Source organism: Oncorhynchus keta, chromosome 27, assembly GCF_023373465.1.
Source record: "Oncorhynchus keta strain PuntledgeMale-10-30-2019 chromosome 27, Oket_V2, whole genome shotgun sequence".
Lineage (NCBI taxonomy): Eukaryota > Metazoa > Chordata > Actinopteri > Salmoniformes > Salmonidae > Oncorhynchus > Oncorhynchus keta.
The window spans coordinates 43,728,864-43,749,688 of record NC_068447.1 but is presented as its reverse complement, the minus strand read 5'-3'; the positions used below and the strand labels follow the sequence as shown (position 1 = coordinate 43,749,688).

Genomic DNA, 20,825 nt, shown 5'->3' with positions numbered 1-20,825 from the left:
CTGTTCCTGTGTCAGTTCTGTGCGTTGTTCGTGTTTCTTATTTTTGTATTATGTTGTGTTCATTTATTAAAACACTCACTCTCTGAACTTGCTTCCCGACTCTCAGCGCACATCGTTACAATTGTGCTTTTAGATGAGTTGAAGCATAGGGATAACACATTGGGAATTCAACAAACTTCTGGCTGAGTGGGTGAATAAAGGTTGAAATCACATTGATCAACGTCTCAACCAAATATTACCCGCATTTCTACGTTGAAATTACGTGGTGTGCCCAGTGGGTCGGCACACGGTCCTGTGCACCTACCACCTCTAGGGTAACTCCATGTGCCACATGATTGCTAGTAATATTGTGGACAGAACAGAGTGAAATGTAACCAGCAGAGGGATTAAACAGTGTAATTTTGTTGGTCAGGAGGTGCTCCCTGGACGACCTTTCACCTTCTGGCAGTGGTTTGATGGTGTGATAGAGCTTACCAAGAAGCACCTGAAGAGCTACTGGAGTGACGGGTGAGTCATGTCTGCCAGTCAGAGACAGAGCTAGGCTTGTTCATTAAGCACCAAACGGAAGAAAACAGACTGAAACAGGAAAGGACTACCTGAACTTATCCAATAAGAAACGCTTGTTTTAATTTGTCTTTGAAAATGTTTTTGCTACAGTGTGTCCTAATAAATAAGACTGTCTACCAGTGAGAGACACAGAGAAGACCTGGTTTCAAATAGTGTTTTGAGTGTCAGATGGACAGGGTTTTCATCTTTGGGACTATTCCATTGGTTCAATCGAGCACAGTTAAAGTATTTGAAAGATAATGAATATGACTCACACACACATAGATAACTGTGTGTCCTGGTGTTTTCCTTCCTCTAGGTTGATATTTGGTTTCATCGGTAAGCAGCACCTCCACCTGATTCTGAAGGACCGGCCCAACGGGACCTTCTTACTGCGCTTCAGCGACTCTGAGATAGGAGGCATCACCATTGCATACGTGGCTCCATCAGAGAGTAAGGGTTTAGTCTTGTCCGTCTGTCTGTCCACTGTACGACTTGGTTTACCGTCTCTACTGGAGTTTCTCATGCTCTGTTTTTCCATTCTGACTGCTTACCTCTGGAATAGAACACTGGAATCCAGAAATTCTGAGATACATTCCTATTAAACTGGCCTTTCTTTCTCTCTCCTTTCCAACCTCCATCCCTCTGTCCAGACGGGGGCCAGAAGATCCAGAATATTCAACCGTCCACCAAGAGAGACTTGGAGATCCGTTCCCTTGGTGACCGTATTCAAGACATCGACTTCATCACACACGTTTATCCAGATCTGCCGAAGAATGACGTGTTCCGAAAATACTACACAGGCAAGTCCTGTTTATGACCAACCAGAAAGTGGTGGTGGGGGGGGGCGACAGCGAGCGAGAGGCAGATAGAGAGCGAGCGAGAACGAGAGAGACAGAGAGCGATAGAATATTATTTGTGAGAAGAAGCTTTGAATTAGATTAATATTATGACAATAATATTGTTTATATCAGTTTTAATGGGAATTCCAATCTTCTTCCCTGCCTCATTTCACCAGATAACCCGTTACCTCGGGATACCACCTCGGGATACCTCGTAGTCTCCATCCAGACCAAAGTAGGAGTGTAAGTTACACAGAAGCTATGTAACTAACCAAGGTTCTGTCCCAAATGGAACCCTATCCCCTATATAGTGCATTATTTTGACCAGGGAATATGGTGGCATTTGGGACACAACCTTGTTACCTAACAACCTTGTTACTTAACAACCTTGTTAGCTAACATGATGTTGTTGAACGCAAACTATGTGTTGTGACTTATTGGTGTGTGTGTGTGTGTGTGTGTGTGTGTTTGCAGGGAAGCCCACTGTGACTCTCCTCAGCGCAGTGAGACCCCACAGGACAACAATTCCTCTTTCTATTCCATGTGAGTCTGAATCACTCACTCACATGTGCATGCACACACACACACACACGCACGCACGCGCACACGCACGCGCACACGCACGCGCACACGCACGCGCACACGCACACGCACACGCACACACACGCACACACGCACACACACGCACACACACGCACACACACGCACACACACACACACACACACACACACACACACACACACACACACACACACACACACACACACACACACACACACACACACAGACTTCACAATGTCTTCATCATTCTCTCTTAGGGACCAGGGGAATGGAGCCAGTGCATCACCATTCTACTCTCTCTCTCCGTAAGTACCTTGTTAGTCAATGTGATAAACTCTACCGTGCCGGGAAGACACATTTACTAGACACTCTTGCCCAGAGCGACTTACAGTTAGTGCATTCATATTACGGTAGCTACAGTGCCGTGAAAAACTATTTGCACCCTTTCTGATTTTCTCTATTGTTGCATATTTTTTTATACTGAATGTTATCGGATCTTCAATCAAAACCTAATATTAGATAAAGGGAATCTGAGTTTACAAATAGCAAAAAAAGTCTACTTGTTTTATTTATTTATTTATTTAACAAAGTTATGAAACACACAATTCCCCTGTGTAAAAAAGTAATTGCCCCTTTACACTCAATAACTGATTGTGCCACCTTCAGCTGCAATGACTGCAACCAAATACTTCCTGTAGTTGTTGATCAGTCGCTGTGGAGGAATTGTGACCCACTCTTGCATGCAGAACTGCTTTAACTCAGTGACATTTGTGGGTTTTCAAGCGAGAACTGCTCATTTCATGTTCTGACAGAACATTTCAATTGGGATTAGGTTTGGACTTTGAGGAGGCCATTCCAAAACTTCAAATGTGCTGCTTTTTAGTCATTTTCATGTAGACTTGATTATGTGTTTTGGATCATTGTCTTGCTGCATGACCCAGCTGCGCTTCAGCTCACAGATTGGTGACATTCTCCTGTAGAATTCTTTTAAAAAAGAGCAGAATTCATGGTTCCTTCTATTAAGGCAAGTCGTCCAGGTCCCGAGGCAGCAAAGCATCACCATCACCATCGTACTACCACCACCATACTTGACTGTTGGTTAAAGGTTCTCACTGTGGAATGCAGTGTTTGGTTTTGGGCAGACATAATGGGACCCATGTCGTCCAAAAAGTTGACCGAAGTTTGCCAAATATCACCTGAAAGCACCTGGATGATCATCAAGACTCTTGGAAGAATGTTCTATGGGACAGAGGATTCAAAAGTTTCCACGACATGGGTCCCATTATGCATGGCAAAAACCAAACACTGCATTCCACAGTAAGAACCTCATACCATGGTTTGTGGATGCTTTGCTGCCTCAGGACCTGGACAACTTGCCTAGTCAAAGTCCAGACCTAATCCCAAATTAGATGTTGTGGCAGGATTTGAAACGAGCAGTTCATGCTTGAAAACCCACAAATGTTGCTTAGTCACAGCAATTCTCCATTTCCTCTACAGCAACATGAGAGTCTGATCAAGAACTACAGGAAGTGTTTGGATGGCACAACCAGCTACTGAGGGGCAATTACTTTTTCACACATGGGCATTGGGTGTTGCATACGTTTGTTTATGCGATAAATGAAATAATTATGTAATTGTTGTGTTATTTGTTCACACAGGTTGCCTTTATCTAATATTAGGTTTTGATTGAAGATCTGATAACATTCAGTAACAAGTTAAAAAGGGGGCAAATACTTTTTCACGACACTTGTAGGTAAGACAACCACATGTCATAGTAAACAACAAAGCAGCTATCAGCAAAGTCAGTGCTAGTATGAAAAGAGAAGTATAGGTGTTCCTGCAAGACAGGCAAGTACAACAGCAGGGTGTAGGGTATTTGGTTGTCACACTTTTTAATCTGATGCGTATTTCTCAGCACCAGTATATATTAAGACTCATTTCACCGTTAACGTCTCTTATTCCAACATGGAGTCGTTAGTCAGGAAAACACACTCGGTACAATTGTGACGAACAGCCCCATCACGGGGTTGGATGTCACACAGTATGGGGTTGGTTGTCACAATAATAAATGATAGTAGCTTATTCCTTTTGTAACAAGAAATGAAGCAATGTAGCAGACAGAGTCTTAGAACTAGCCTTTCTTTGCATGCGTTTGCAATAGTGTTTATGACTGGTATACACCCATACCATTCCAATACAGAAAAGTTGCTTTATTACATACTTAATTTAAAACATTTGTAAGGAAAACGATTCCCCTCATATAATTAATTCATAGGAGTCTGGAAACACTGGACAGTTGGTTTAAATCCCAGACAGACTCCATCAGTTTCATGTCTCATGCAATTGTGAGCTACTGTGTATTGACCAGTGACAGGACTCTAGCCTGAGTGCCAGTCTGTTTGCTGCTATCATGCCAACTCGTTGTCACTGGAGTTGGCAAGATCAAAAACAGGCTAACTTGACTCATCTGGTTAAAGAACAGTTACATAATTGAATATAGCTACAAATAAGAATCTAAGTCTTTTGTATGTTCTTCATCAGGAACAACCAGTTCCAAACCCCCTTCCAGCTGGCCCCAGTACCCCTACAGGGGGATGTATCCTGACCCCCTCTCCAATCCCAATGGACTCTTTCCTGGCCCGGACATGTGAGTGACACCATACCATACATAAAATGTGCAAAAATTGTACAATCCAGGTATGCAAAGCTCTTAACGAATTATCCAGAAAGACTGGCAGCTGTAATCGCTGCCAAAGGTGATTCTAACATGTATTGACTCAGGGGTGTGAATGCTTATCTAAATGAGATATTTCTGTATTTCATTTACAATAAAATTGCAAACATTTCAAATTTCTTTTTTTTTGTTTAATCACTTTGTCATTAAGGGGTATTTATTGTGTGTAGATGGGTGAAAAAAGGAATTTAATGGATTTTGAATTCTAGCTGTACCAACAAGTTGTGTAATAAATTAAGGGGTATGTATTTGAGGGGTATGTTAATGCACTGTATTTGACCCCTCACTGGGACAGCACTTCAGACCCCTCCATATACTGTGTGTTTGTGTTTTCAGGTCCCAGGGGCCGACTTCTGAGATGGAGCTAGAGGAGATTCTGAACACTCTCTCGGAGTAGGAAGAAGTGGAGGAAGAGGACGAGGGGGGAATGTAAGAGGAGGAGGAGCCCAGTGGAGACAGTTTCTCATCACTCTGATCTAACAAGTGGATATTCGTCAAATGAGTCTTGATTTATGTATTGTAACAGGCCCGTAATGTGCTTACTTAAGTCCGTTTTGGATGTATTTGGCTGTTCTCTTACAAAAAAAAATTGCAGTTTTGAAACTGCAGTAAAAGTGCATGAACTGCAGTCGACTGTGGTATTTTAGAAGCATAATTGTAGAATAACTGCAATTATACTGCACTCTTAACTGCAGTTACACTGCAAAATTACAGCAGTAAAAAAAACGGTGTTTTTTGCATACTGCAGTTATACTGCACTCTGACAGCAAGGATTTGCGCTGCATAACACGTAGAAGTTGTCCCTTTTCAGGTTTAGAAGTGACTGCTAAATGCTAACTCCCGTTTGTATAAGATGGTTAGCATAGCTAGCATACAGAAATCGGTGGTAGTAATTTTTTAACTGTAATTCAGTTGATTGGTAATGATGACATGAACATGTGATGCAGTTGACATCTACACAAGCATTATACTCCGATTTTTACCTCAACATAGTGTAAAATACGCTTATAAACATTAGCCTAAATGTAAGCTAATTTTGCTGGGGGGCAATGAGGAGAATCGGGATCTTTCCCCCAAGTGTTTTCATAGCAATTCCATTGTTTTAGTTGAGTTTGATTGACCTATTTACTTCATCTATACTCCCAGTCGGTATTAGAACATTGTGGCCCCCTGCCCGTCTGTGGGGAAAATTACCTGGGGTTACCTAGGTTACCCCGTTGGTTCACAGCAACACCTCAACCTTTTTCAAACACAATTTTCTTGTTGTCTGCTTGTTTTAGTCAATTACAAAACTACATTTAAGACAAGTAAAACATGTTTAAAGATTACTTTTCAACATTGACTGCTCCCGAGCGTTCTCAATACTTAGAAAAACATAATATTGTAGAGCTTCTCTCATGCCCCTTTTCATGACGGTGCTGGCAGCCAAGTGAGGGAGTGAGTGATAGCTAGCTACCGACTGGAACATTACGCTTCAAGTAGTGGGTAGAGTTACAAACAGATTATACTAAATAAGTTCAATGTCTTACCTGTGATGTAATGTTTTCCATACACATAGCTATGTGTAGCCTACATGGACACCGGGTGCCCACATTTCCCACTCTCCCACGCCAAAAATCCTGATGCCACAGGGCTCTTCTCGCAGGCTCTTATTTCCCTACGTGGGAGCATTGCAAACCATAGGTTGGGATGTTTTTTTTTTACCTGGTTACATGTACATTGAACAACACAGCAGCTTTTCGGCATGTTTTGTTATTTATGTATAACAACATATTTACAACGAAGTTAGGTTGCTATTATGATAGTATATTGACCCCCATTTATAATGAATGGGAATGGGAAACAATGTTTGTATTCTATTCTTCTCATGACGTGAATATCGACGCCAGAGTGTTGAGAGAGATGAGATGTTCTGAGAGACATAGACATTCTACCTATCACTCCTTTCTCCTAGTTCAGTGGTTCCCATTCTCAACTTCTTCCTTTGCTGAGGACCTCCAGATCTGGGAACGACTGCCCTAGTTTATAATATAGAAGTGTGTTAAAAGCCATTGGATCATCTATTTAGTCAAACTCTTGCAAAGGCTGTGGCCTGGCATTTTGGCACCCAGAACCAAATCTCGCATGTGCATTGGTCTGTTTCGTCTGTCACGATTCTGTCTACTTTGGGATAAAGGATATGAGACTGAGGGAACTACACTAAGGGAAGACTACCACATTATGCAGACAACATAAATAGTATAGTACTAAGGGAAGACTACCACATTATGCAGACAACATAAATAGTATAGTATAGCCAAGACAACGACCAAATGAGTGAGCAATATACCAGCACAAACATATATGGAACCAGGCTACTTACAGTATGAGACTGAGAACAAACTTCTAGGCTTTCTAACCCAATGGAATAAACCAGATCACAGCCATATTAAGTACATGTTGGGTGTTCATACAGTACTTATATACATCATTTCTATACAGTAAATGTAGTTTCCATTTAAAGGACTATTTCAGAAACACACCATTTGCACATATGTAGACACTTATGGGGCTGGATATAATGAATATGAGGTTAGAAATAGGTGAAGTGTTTCTTTAATACACCGGCATCATCATTAGCTGTCAATCCGATAGTTCACTATGTAGTAGTTTGATGATTTATCAGTGTTTGCTTGTATGTACAAATGATACATTCCTCACATCCTAGTAGATTACAAGGGGACTTCCACACTTTCAGACAACCCCCCCACACAAAAAAATATTGTTATTCTGTTTGGATCTCTAATGCTTAAAATGAAAATATCTTTCCATTTGTAAGGTTTTTTTTTAAGTACAGTATTCCATGACATAACCTACATAGTCACATAGTAGAGTGATATTAAATCATTGATTGTTGGGTGATGAGATTAAATATAGTTGTTTCAGATGAGCAAACACAAATATAGGTTGCTATTATGATAGTATATGTATTATACAAAACAACATCTTTCTATTCAATTCTTTGTTATTTCTCTGTCATTTTTACTACGTTACCTTTAAATGACCAGTAGCGCTTTTGTTATCTCTAAGGGAATGCCATACTCCATTATATATTCTGTCTTATTCTCAACTATGAAAAGGTATCTTGATATTTTGCTCAAACACGTATTCGGAAGCATTCTCTCTTCTTTTTTAAATTTGTTGTGAGCAAATGAAGTTATTCATAGTTCCACAATAAATGTATTTCCTGTAAATCCCATGGCTATATAAACCAACCAACCTTCACTCAGATTTATTTTCCTTTGAACTATTAAAAGAGTTGTCATAAACTGTCACAACTGTTTACGACATCTGTCATGTCATGGCTATGACAGTCTTATTTAGTCCTTACAGCTGTAGGATCTTAATTTGAGCCAGTTTGTTACAGCAGGATAATAAACCTAAAGCAACAGGAATTGTGAATTATTATGTGCATTATAAATAATGGACATTTTTTTGTAGGGGAAGATACATTTTTCATATTTTAAAGTGGAAATTACTAACTTTAGAAGCCTTTTTAAACCTTGAATACACTACAAGTTTGCATTTCCTGCTATGCAGGAAAATTCTCAGCAACAAAAGAGTGACTAAATTTAGATCCTACATCTGTAAGTAGGGTTCAAGTACAATGTAACAGAGTCTGAAGCTAAACTAAAACATAACTGCAGGCTTTTCTCAACAGCAGCTTTTATCAACTCTGTCAGAGACCTCTGAACTCATCCGATGGAAGAAAGGATGTGAGGAATCAAGGAAATGCATTTGAGGTTTTCTCAAGAACTACTCAGCTATCCTTAATATTTTCCATGGAATTGAGTGAGACATTTGTTAATAGTTGGTTTTGTGTATCATCATCATAGATGCCCTTATTGCCCAGCTGATTCAATTTAACTACCCCTGCCTCAATGACTTCATCATGATCATCAAATATAGGCAACAATCCTGTTGCATGTAACAGTATTTGTATGTCTTCTAAACAATATAATCGTTCGACTCTTTCTCAAGTTTTGGATTGATTTCCTTTTTTTAGACAAAGAAACACACAAAACAGATATAAAATCAACACCAAGAGGATTAAGACAGGGATTAAAACAATTCTACAACTTGACCAACTGCCATCTGGAGTTTCCACAGTTCAATGATAAGCATACTTCTATTCACCTCCCTCCCAGCAAAGGCACTTGTGCCCATATTCAAAAAAACATTCCATGGTGGGACTGCTGATCTAGAATTAGTTTTGCCTGTTAAATCATAATGAATAACAGATACTAGATCAGCACTCCCATCAATGTCATACTGCCTCTTGAAGGAGAAGATTGTTGTTCACAGGCAGATTAACATCTTGCTCTAAAGCGCACTAGACAAGTGGTCCTCTGTAGCTCAGTTGGTAGAGCATGGTGCTTGCAACGCCAGGATAGTGGTTTCAATTCCTGGGTCCACATGTATGTAAAATATATGCACGCATGACTGTAAGTCGCTTTGGGACATACATATACCAAACACAGTAATATTGAGTTGCGCACCCCCCCGCTTTTTCCCTGAGAACAGCCTCAATTCGTCAGGGCATGGACTCCACAATGTGTTGAAAGCATTCCACAGGGATGCTGGCCCATGTTGACTCCAATGCTTCCCACAGTTTTTTTGTTTTTTTTAAGGAGTGGATCAGCTTAATATTGTGGAAAGATTGTTGCTTCCATCAATGTAATTGTCTGCTTCATTTCCAATCCCCCATATTTTTGGGGGGGTAAATATATATATACATACACATATGCATACATATATAAATACACATACCTACAGTTGATGTCAGAAGTTTACATACACTTATGTTGGAGTCATTAAAACTAGTTTTTCAACCACTCCACAAATTTCTTGTTAACAAACTATAGTTACAGCATGTTAGTTAGGACATCTACTTTATGCATGACACAAGTCATTTTTCCAACAATTGTTTACAGACAGATTATTTCACTTATAATTCGCTGAATCACAATTCCAGTGGGCCAGAAGTTTACATACACTAAGTTGACTGTGCCTTCAAACAGCATGGAAAATTCCAGAAAATTATGTCATAGCTTTAGAAGGTTCTGACATCATTTGAGTCAATTGGAGGTGTACCTGTGGATGTATTTCAAGGCCTACCTTCAAGCTCAATCCCACAGCAAAGGACCTTGTGAAGACGCTGGAGGGAACAGGTACAAAAGTATCTATATCCACAGTAAAACGAGTCCTATATCGACATAACCTGAAAGGCCGCTCAGCATGGAAGAAGCTACTGCTCCAAAACCGCCATAAAAAAAGCCAGACTACGGTTTGCAACTGCACATGGGGACAAAGATCGTACTTTTTGGAGAAATGTCCTCTGGTCTGATGAAACAAAAATAGAACTGTTTGGCCATAATGACCATCGTTATGTTTGGAGGAAAAATGGGGATGCTTGCAAGCTGAAGAACACCATCCCAACCGTGAAGCAGAGGGGTGGGAGCATCATGTTGTGGAGGTGACTTGCTGCAGGAGGGACTGATGCACTTCACAAAATAGATGGCATCATGAGGAAGTAAAAATATGTGTATATATTGAAGCAACATCTCAAGACATCAGTCAGGAAGTTAAAGCTTGGTCGCAAATGGGTCTTCCAAATGGACAGTGACCCGAAACATACTTCCAAAGTTGTGGCAAAATGGCTTAAGGACAAGAAAGTCTAGGTATTGGAGTGGCCATCACAAAGCCCGGACCTCAATCCCATAGAAAATTTGTGGGTAGAAATGAAAAAGCGTGTGTGAGCAAGGAGGCCTATAAACCTGACTCAGTTGCACCAGCTCTGTCAGGAGGAATGGTACAACATTCACCCAACTTATTGTGGGAAGCTTGTTGAAGGCTACCCGAAATGTTTGACCCAAGTTAAACCATTTAAATGCAATTCTACCAAATACTAATTTAGTGTATGTAAATTTCTGATCCACTGGGAATGTGATGAAAGAAATAAAAGCTGATATAAATAATTATCTCTAGTATTATTCTGACATTTCACATTCTTAAAATGAAGTGATGATCCTAACTGACCTAAGACAGGGAATGTCAGGAATTGTCAAAAACTGAGTTTAAATGTATTTGGCTAAGGTGTATGTAAACTTCCGACTTCAACTGTATATAGATATACATACTTTTTTTTAGAATATACCTTTATATTCCCCGCAAACCCTACCACCCTTCTCCTAATTGGAGTAAACTAATAAACAATAACACTTAGGCTTCTCAGTTGTATACACATTTTACAGACACAATCTATTTTACAATAGATGTTTTGTTTGTTTTTAGTCCTTCCTCTATTTCTATTTGTAACTGCTATTTCACCAAATTTCTGAACCTATATACATTTTAAAGACCCTGTATGTTTTACATTGGTTAGTCCCACCCTTCAGCTCCATTCAACCCCTCCCATCTTTAACTTGGTCAGTCTATGTCACGGAAAGAGCAGGTGTCCTTAGTGTTTTGTACACAGTGCATTATATTCTTATATTACTAGTCTGCGGCCATGTATGTTCTACTCAGTTCTCCAGGTGTCTGTCTGTGCTGTAGTGAGAGTTGTAATAAGTATTTCTACCACAATGTAGTGCCTGTGAGGCAGCCCAGGACTGGTATTGAGGAGAGTAGGAGATTGTCCTGGCTTCTGTGTGCTGTAGTGTGCGTTTCTACCACATAGTGTTGGAGCTGATGTTGGAGAGTAGGAGATAGATGGTAGCGAGCTATGGGTTTGATGGTAGAGAGAGGGGCTGTGGATTGGTTAGTTGTGTTGGTGTCAGCAGTCTGAAGCAGAGAGGTGATAGAAGATAAATTCCCCACTCTTGCAGGTTTTAACCCCGTCCTCTGTAAAACAGGCTTACACCCACAATAGAATGCTTACCAATGCAGAACTGGCTGGGAGGGAGGCAGAATGCATAGACCACAAAAGAGATACAGCAACCCACCACCCAACAAGTTGATTCTGAGCCTGGTTTGTCTTTGCCTTACCAATATCTACAGGCCAGGCAGAAAACAGCTTTTAATATTGAGGATAGATTGGAGCTTCCATCAATGTAATTATCTGCATCATTTCCAATCCCCCATATATTTTTGGCTAAATATATATATTAGATTTTTTTTAAATCATTTTTCTTTTCATTTCCCCTAACCCTACCACCCCTCCCCTAATTGGAGTAAACGAATGGACAACAACACTTATGCACATTATACGGGCACAATGTATTTTTACAATAGTTAACTTTTGTTTGTTTTCAATCCCATCCTTCAGCTCCCCTCAACCCCTCCCATCTATCTTCTATTTGATATGTATTTTTAACTGTGCTGGTTCAATAAAGTTCTGAACCTAAATACATTTTCCGGACACAGTATATTTTACATGAGTTATCTTGTTGTTTTTAGCCCCACCCTTCAGCTCCACTCAGCTCCTCCCATCTATCTTTGAACACCGTCCAGTTTTTATTTCTATTTTCCATATATTTTTCAACTGTGCTGTGAAGTTTCACTAAGGTTTTGAACCTTTCTGTTCTCATTGTTTCTACAGATTGTAAACTAAAGATGAACATTTGAGCTAAACGTATTACTATATTATTGATTTGACTATGACTTTTCAAAACACCCAGCAGTGCTATCTGCAGAGTTATCTCCAGGTAAATGTTGCAATTCTTCAGCCATTCCTGCCACCAAAAACAAGCCACATATGGACAGTACCAAAACAAATGATCTCATGACTCTCTCTGCTTGGTTTTAACAAATGTGACCGTCTCAGACTTGGAGATAATACAGAATTGAGTGTTCTTCGTTTACTTCAGTTGTTTGCCAACTCACGAAAATATTGTGCTAGCATCCAACGTGCTCAACTGAATTTCCTCAATTTCTCCAGAGGTGACATGGAAATGACATTTAAGTGTGCAGCTGACTGGCATGAGAGAATAGCTTAGAGTTACACTGATCTTACCATAAAAATAAAACATCCCTTTCCCTTTGAATACACATGGTCATTTATATCATACATGGCTCACCCAAAATCAATGTATTCTTAGTTCCATGGGGCTGTACTATAAGCACTCCTGTCAGGGGTCGGCTACATAGTGCATATAGGGATGGGATGGAAAGAGTAGGCTAAATGATCAGCTATTGCTCCACCATGGATAAGGGAAGCTCTTATACATTTGACAGCAGGCGCAGGAAGACAAAAACAGATCGTGGAAAGCGACAGAATCTGTTACTGCCAGCGTTTTGTTTCTCCAGCGTATGAAAGGACGGGAGGGGAAAAGCCCCTGACCACAGCACTATGCTTTCACGGCTCAGTTCCATCCGCCCTCTCTGGCGGCCTAGCCTGGTCAGCGTGATGCTGGATGCTCCAGTGCAGAAGCTCAATGCCAAACCTTCTGCTGCACCCCCAAACACGGGTTTATCTGCAGCTTTATCTGTCCTGAGCCCGAGCATCTCCTCTCAGTCACCATATACAATGTAAAAGTCTGCCTAATCAATTCTGGGGCTGTGTAGAACCAACTTGCATTGCACTGCACACATCCTGAATACTATGGACAGCACTACATATGGAGAATAAAGTAATGCATGTATTGCAATGAATGTAATGATCATTCACTAGGAGTTTTAATTGAAGTGGTTAATAGAGTGGATGTGTGAGAATGAGAATAGTTGAGTATGTGGGACAAAAGGACACAGAAAGGCCGATTGATAGAGAAAGGCCGATTGATAGTGAGGGATTCCTCTGGGTGCAGTGTGCTACTCGGCATTCTGCCAATTGAGGGGGTTAAACAGAACATGACACATGATTACAGGTTGAAGTCCTGTGACTAGTTCAAGCCAGTGTTAGAGATCTACTTTGGAAAAGGCTGACAGTTGAGAACAACATTGTAGAGGCAAATCTTTTTTTTTTTATATGAGTATAGTTTATATCACTGATTTGCATTGACGTAAAGCAACACATTATAAATCCTCAGTAATCAAAGAATATTGTCAGAGTTACATTGATATTGTCATAACAGACAGTAACTCGGCCCATCTTTCACGTCATAATGAGATAAAGAGTACTGCTCCTCTCTGTGTCCATAGGGGTTGCATGCATAACAACACATATGAGTTCAGTCTTTCTATTGGCAGCAGTTGTGAGTTCAGGCTGGTTTCCGTTATGGGGCCTCACTTGCTCTATGGTGTTATGAATACTGGGATTGTTCTCTGGCGTCTGTCAGCACTTGAAGAATGTTGAGAAAGGAAGACCAGACCTTTTTTTTTCCCCCCACTGGAGAGATGAGATGGGCCAAATGGGACTCTGGAAAGGCTAACCAGGCGCCGGCAGACCCATATGTTTAGCCCAGGTCTTATATTTGTCTGAAGCAATCCACTACTGGTTGTAGCAGAATGTCAATAAACCATTTATCTGGCCTTCCTGTCCTCAACCAACATCTAACATTAACAACATCATCAGTTATGAATCCCACTGAAAATGATGATTCCTGTTCAATATGAATTTCCTGAGTTGACACATGATCAAAAGTAATATGTCTATAAAAACCTCATGTATTTGAATGTATCTTTTCTAAAAAATATCCCCCTTAAACCTTTCAGCTGTGTCCTTCTCTACATGGCCCCTGGGCAATATGAAGCTCATAGTTAGGGTTAAGGGTTAGGATGATGAACCCTGGCATGGGCACTGGGCAGAGAGAGGTCAGGGTGTTAGAAGGGTTAAGTATTTTTGTTTTGATTTGTTGTATTGTGTGGTGGCCCCTCCCAGCCCCCTCCCCCGGGGTCCGTGGCCCTGGGGCCGTTATAAATAGTCCCGTGGGCTCCCCCTGCTCTGACAGTGAGGCTAAATGTCTGCAGGACATGCTCAACCTTTGTCTATCAATGTTCCTCTACTAACCACCAGTAGGGTTGGCATATAGAGACCAACGCTCTGCTCCACACAGACAGGACACAGGTCTCTATGACTAGACTAGACAGATAGCGACGGTGTAGGTCATTGGAAGTCAGTTAGTTAGTGACTCCTAGAGAGTTGCATGTGGAACTGTTGTTTAAGTGCGGAAGCATCTTTAGGTTTAGAGAGGCACTTTATGCTTTTAAGTTTGCTGTCTTGTTTTTTGTTTATACTACCGTGAAGGCATCACTGAGATAGTCATTATTGATACGGTAAACAGAGCTTGGTGACTCAAAAGGAGAATACACATTTTCTCCTGTTTTCGCTCCTCTTTTCATCCCTCCATTGCTTTGGGGTAGCCTCTTGACTTTTTGGCCACAATGTGGGAGTTCCGGTCCATGTCGTTCTGGCGGGCAGTGTTTGCCGAGTTCTATGGCACCATGTTCTTTGTGTTCTTTGGTCTGGGGGCGGCTTTGCGCTGGACCACCGGGCCCCACAACGTTCTCCATGTGGCCTTTTGCTTCGGCCTGGCCGCTGCCACCCTCATCCAGTCCATCGGTCACATCAGCGGGGGACACATCAACCCGGCCGTCACCTTCGCCTACCTGATTGGCTCCCAGATGTCCCTGTTCCGCGCCTTTTTCTACATTGTGGCCCAGTGTCTGGGGGCGCTGGCCGGGGCCGCCGTGCTCTATGGGGTCACCCCCAACAACATGAGGGGAAACCTGGCACTCAACACGGTAAGACTAACTGACCAATGACAGGTGATGCAGGAATGAACCAGGGTTGGGGTCAATTCCATTTCAATTCAGTCAATTCAGCTGAATTTAAATGGAATTGATCACAACCCTGATAGGAAAGTCTGTGGAGACAATCACACATTTCAGAGTTGCATTGTCATCTGCCATGAATAAATGAAATTAACTTGACAGGTGATAAAGAACATCTGTGTGTGTAACCATGACTTCTTTATTTTTACCCTTTTCTACATTGTGGAATAATAGTGAAGACATCAAAACTATGAAATAACAGATATGCAATCATGTAGTAACCAAAATAGTGTTAAACGAATCCAAATATGTTTTATATTTGAGATTCTTCTAAGTAGCCTTGATGACAGCTTTGCACACTCTTGACATTCTCTCATGGGGAATGTTTTTCCAACAGCCTTGAAGGAGTTCCCACATATGCTGAGCACTTGTCATCAAGGCAAAGGATGGTTACTACATGATTCCATATGTGTTACTTCATAGTTTTGATGTCTTCACGATTATTCTACAATGTAGAAAATAGTAAAAAATAAAGAAAAACCCTGGATAGAGTAGGTGAGTCCAAACTTTTGACTGGTACCGTAAATATTTATATTTGAACAACGTTAGATGTTATGAATAGTTAATAGTCATAAAATATCTGTTATTAAATGTGTACAAAAACACCACTCCACTTTAGAATGCATGCGCAATGTAAGATTTGCCAATTATACTTTTTTAGTGAGCTATTTTTATGCCTTCAAGGTTTAACCTATTGATTGATTGACTGACTGTTAGAGTTTTTCATACCGGCCAATGGAGTAGAAATAACTTCAAAAAGTGAACAGTAATCATTCATTCAACTGTCTGTTCTATCTCGCTCCCCTTCTCCAGCTGCAGCCAGGTATCAGCCTGGGCATGGCCACCACCATGGAGGTGTTCCTCACTCTGCAGCTGGTTGTCTGCATCTTCGCTGTGACAGATGAGAGGCGTAATGGACGCCTGGGCTCTGCCGCCCTAGCCATCGGCTTCTCTGTCCTCATAGGACACCTGCTGGGGGTAAGACATGTATTCCAAATATATAAAATATGTTTATAGACCATAGAATACAGGGAATTGTATTGGGTGAAAATGGGCTTGGACACAGGGTTGGGTTGGTTGAAGCTTCGAGATTTTTAGCACTTTAAAAATATTGTATTTACTTAACTTTTTTGACAACTGTTTTTAATAACTTGTAATAATGCTGAAAGAGCAATAAACTAAACTAAGAGACATAGGCTTGGAGTGGGGTGGTAAGAGACCATTATGACTCATTATGATATGATCGGGGCTAGGTTTCCCAAATGCAGTGTAGCACTAAGATCATCGTAATTCCTTTGAAATTGAGTGGACGAAACATGATTTTAGTGCTACAATACGATGCTTTTGGGAAACCTGGCCCTGAACAATATAGAACATCAGTCAAAGTGGGATATTTAGGGATAGGTCAATTCCAATAATGTATATGAGTAGATGATGTCAGAAGCAGGAATGCCTGATTAAACATGGGAATCCCCATCTCTGTGACCATTGTTTTGATGGGTTGGTCAGGACTCTAGATAGACCAATATGAGGGCATTAAAAAGTACTATTGTATGATGTAGGTAGGTTTTTCACCACTGCACTCTACATACTGTTACCAAAATATAACCCCGGTCTATTCTCTTTGACATAGATGTACTACACTGGTACTGGAATGAACCCTGCCAGGTCCTTCGCCCCCGCTGTCCTGGTCAGAAACTTTGTCAACCACTGGGTAAGACACTTTGTTCACACCTTACAAAGCCACAACGTACAACAATGTAAAGATTTTACAACAATTTATAGCAATTTACAACAACTTACAATATGTTGTTTGGAGTTTAGAACTGTGAAATAGCTAGATGAACTCACCAACACATTCCCCTTTCTATCTCTCTCTTTGTGTCTCTGTCTCCCTCTCCGGTCTGGTCTGGTCCTGTGCCAGGTGTACTGGGTGGGTCCGATGATTGGTGGTGCTATGGGAGCTATTATCTATGATTTCATGCTGTTTCCCCGCATGCGCGGTCTCTCTGAGAGGATGGCCATACTGAAGGGCACCAGGCCCCCAGAGGCTGAGAGCCAGCAGGACACCCGAGGAGAGGCCATCGAGCTCAAGACTCAGGCCCTATAAGCCTGGGTGAAGAAGGTTGGCTTTTTGAACCCCCTATCCCCCTATTCTGTACCCAAACCCCCTCCGAACCCTCAACCCCACCCAACACACACGCACACACATACCTCTTCCCCCCCTTCCCATTTAACCCACCCACACACATAGTACATATGGACCATAGACACAAACCCTCCTCACCCTCACAACAATTCCACCTTCCTCACCATCCTCATTCTCACTCTGCTGATCCAGAAACAGCCCTAACCACCCTCCAACACTCCACCACTGACCCTCACCCATACCTCCCCCCTTGGACTGCAGGATAAAGACGTAGGGTAAGAAGAGGACTTAGCCACTGAAGAAAGCACCCTGCTGTGGCCTGTGGTGTAGGGAATGGGTCACTCCTGGCTGACCAGGTGGCTATAACTGCTCAGGACAGGGGCATCTCTCTCTCTCTCTCTCGCTCGTTTGTAGTCTGCTAGGAGTGAAGCTACAGTAGAGCAGTGGACTTCTGCATGCTTTTTCATTTTTTTCATCCAGTTTGAATCTCTCCCTTGTGCTTTTTTTGTTTTTGTTTCATGAAACTTCGGGAACCTGACATGTATGTTATATTATACCTTTAAAGAATTTATGAGGATTTTATTCAACTCAAATTCCATTTTCAAGTCTTGCGTGTGTTGTGTGTGCGTGTTGTGTGCCTGTTTTAGCAAACCATTTTTATTCTGGCCTTTTTTCATTACCACAATTCCCTTGTTCGTTATCATGCTTTGTTGTCTTTATTCATCATGCTGTATCCTATTCTAAGGGAAAGAAGCATCCTTTGCCCCCCCCCTTCTCCTTCATTGATTTTGCTACAGTAAAGTTCTGATTCACTAGTAGTTTTACAGACATGTTTAGAGTGCTCCCCTTTTATCGCAAAGCCCTTAAATTTTTGCGTTGAAGTTAAATTGTTCTGAGTCTGTGTCTCTTCAAGGGAAGCACAAACACAGTCAGATTTATATCAGAATAAACACACAACACACAAAATTTAACAGGTCTTTTGTTAACTCAATCTCCATCTCTATTTAAACACATCTTGAAAATGAAAGGGGGATACCTAGTCAGTTGTACAACTGAATGCATTCAACTTAAATGTGTCTTCCGCATTTAACTCAAGCCCTTTGAGTCAGAGAGGTGCGGGGGGTTGCCTTAATTGTCATCGGCGCCCGGGGAACAGTGGATTAACTGCCTTGCTCTAGGGCAGAACGACAGATTTTTAACTTGTCAGCTCGAGGATTCGATCCAGAAACCTTTCGGTTACTGGCGCAAGTCTCCTACTGCAAAGCTACCAAATTGTACATTATTATAAATTTTTTTACTACAAAATTCCACTTCTTTGACCTGTTGGCTCTCCTTGACTTCGATACAGCCATGTTAAGTGCCTAAGAAGATAAAAGGGTTTTTACTGTATGCAGTTCAGTACCAGTATTGTCTGTACCAGACTGTTACGTTTTACTCCGTTTCTGGAATGCCTTTTTTTTCCATTAAAGCTTGTGCCCTTAGAGCGGATTTATGTACAGACGTGTGACAGCTGGATTGGCTTTCATTTCGTGTCATTTTATGTAATAACAACAGCAACAAAAAACCTGACTGGCTTTGTTCTGTGGATCAAGCTCGTTTTCTTAGTTGATTGTAGTTCTTTCTTATACATAACCTTTTAAAGAAAAAAAAATCACCCAAATGTGGCTGAAAACCAAAATGAGTGCATGATGATGCAGTGGCTTCTTGCTGGTGTTAAGCAGACACCTGGTGCGTTTTCTCTTCTCTCTAAGGGGAGAGGTTCTCTTTTCTCTCTAGGGGAAGCGGGATCGATTTAAGATCAGGGAGTTATTTTCAGTGTACTGGTAAGTCCATCCACCTCTCTGATATCTAGTCTGTTTTGCCCTCCAAACTCAGGTTCTTATAACCTGGTCCTAGTTCTGTTTGTGCTATGTTGCCACCAAGTTAGCAAGACAGTACAAACAGATCTGAAACCAGGCTATGGTTCTTAAACCTGGGGGGTAAAAACAGAGAAGAATCGAGAAGATAATCACCTAAACTGAGGCGATTTAATTCTTTAGCTTTGTGTTACTAGGTGTGGACGTGAGGTAAACTAAATGTGCACCTGTATGATCTCTTCATAACATCTGCATCAGAGGGACATTAAACTTGGAGGTCAAACCCCCCTTTTTTGACTCCTAAGTCCTACTCTTCCCTCCATTCCTGCTTCCTGCTTTCACACCCTACCTCCTCCCGCAGTTTACAAGGTGGCCATTTTGTGTTCCGATCTAAAGGTGACAGGACAGTTGATGCTGCAGGGACTCTTGTGATGCGATGGAGGGGTACTGCAGTGTTGAACCAGCTCATAGTGTTATTACAAACCACTTCCATTTTCACTACTTGATAGAGCAGTAAACTGAACAAGACATGAAGCCGATTCTCCTTTTACATTCACTTTCATTTCGCTTGATTCCTCCAGCGGTAGATAGAATAGATTTCCTTCCTTATTTTAGTTTATGACTTATGTTGAACATTTTGAAATTAAAATAATTATGTTTGTATTCCATTGAAAAGCTTTGTGATGTACAGTGTAAAATGTTATTTTTTAATTGACCATGATTGTTGAAACTGGATGGATAGACAATATAATTTCAAATCTATACAATGTCTCCTCTTTGGCCATTTGGTTATGAAAGGTATGGGAAAAGACATGATACAGTATAACAATATGCTTGGATCCTATCAAGAACATATTATAAACATACTTTCATAATCAGAGAACCCTGGATTTATTATTTTATATGTAAAAAAAAACTTCCTAAAATTCAGATTCTTCTGTCGGTCTGTTTTTTTCTAGATTGAACTGTAGGAAAAAAACGTTTTGATGTTCATTATTAACAGGGAGATGACAGGTGTTTTATATCTTTATTTTCACAAAACTCTCAATTTTACACAAATATCTTTTGGTAAATGATGAGCACTGTCTCTACTGGTCTCAATGACATAGGGTACTAAATTCAATTATATAAACTCAATTGGCTCCAATCCCCTTGAACCGAATATACATTATTTCTAACCAAATTGTAAAATCTAACCGCAATATAAATTTGATATTTATTAACTCGAACAGGGATTGAATTTATGTAAGTAAAATGGACCTGGAATTAATGGTTTGTGCATACATCTTCGATAAGGAGAATATTACCAACATTAAGACATCAATTAGTGTGTTAGTGTTTACTAAAGTCTCATATTATTCTCTCTGAATGGCACACAGTTGTGACA

General features: G+C 40.9%; 2 protein-coding genes across 3 annotated transcripts in view; both read left to right on the top strand.

The window, feature by feature from the left end:
- The window catches only part of stat6 (signal transducer and activator of transcription 6, interleukin-4 induced), a 50,453-nt gene extending 41,756 nt beyond the window's left edge, over positions 1-8,697 (top strand). For both annotated transcript variants that reach the window (XM_035739339.2, XM_035739338.2), the window contains 8 exons: positions 413-507; positions 866-999; positions 1,200-1,349; positions 1,565-1,631; positions 1,863-1,931; positions 2,208-2,255; positions 4,492-4,597; positions 5,021-8,697. In XM_035739339.2, coding sequence (XP_035595232.2) covers positions 413-507; positions 866-999; positions 1,200-1,349; positions 1,565-1,631; positions 1,863-1,931; positions 2,208-2,255; positions 4,492-4,555 — 627 coding nt within the window. In that variant the 3' untranslated portion in view covers positions 4,556-4,597; positions 5,021-8,697. The remainder of the gene's footprint in view (positions 1-412; positions 508-865; positions 1,000-1,199; positions 1,350-1,564; positions 1,632-1,862; positions 1,932-2,207; positions 2,256-4,491; positions 4,598-5,020) is intronic.
- Positions 8,698-13,115: 4,418 nt separating this feature from the next.
- Positions 13,116-20,205, top strand: LOC118360144 (lens fiber major intrinsic protein). The gene is made up of 4 exons (XM_035739332.2): positions 13,116-15,343; positions 16,247-16,411; positions 17,067-17,147; positions 17,358-20,205. The coding sequence occupies exons 1-4, from the start codon at positions 14,984-14,986 to the stop codon at positions 17,541-17,543; spliced, it is 792 nt and encodes a 263-aa protein (XP_035595225.1). The 5' UTR covers positions 13,116-14,983; the 3' UTR covers positions 17,544-20,205.
- The last annotated feature ends 620 nt before the right edge of the window (positions 20,206-20,825 follow it).

Coding starts and splice junctions, on each gene's coding strand:
- LOC118360144 (XM_035739332.2), top strand. CDS start 14,984: ATGTGGGAGTTCCGGTCCATGTCGTTCTGGCGGGCAGTGTTTGCCGAG. Junction 15,344..16,246: donor GAAACCTGGCACTCAACACG/GTAAGACTAACT, acceptor CCCCTTCTCCAG/CTGCAGCCAGGTATCAGCCT. Junction 16,412..17,066: donor TCATAGGACACCTGCTGGGG/GTAAGACATGTA, acceptor TCTTTGACATAG/ATGTACTACACTGGTACTGG.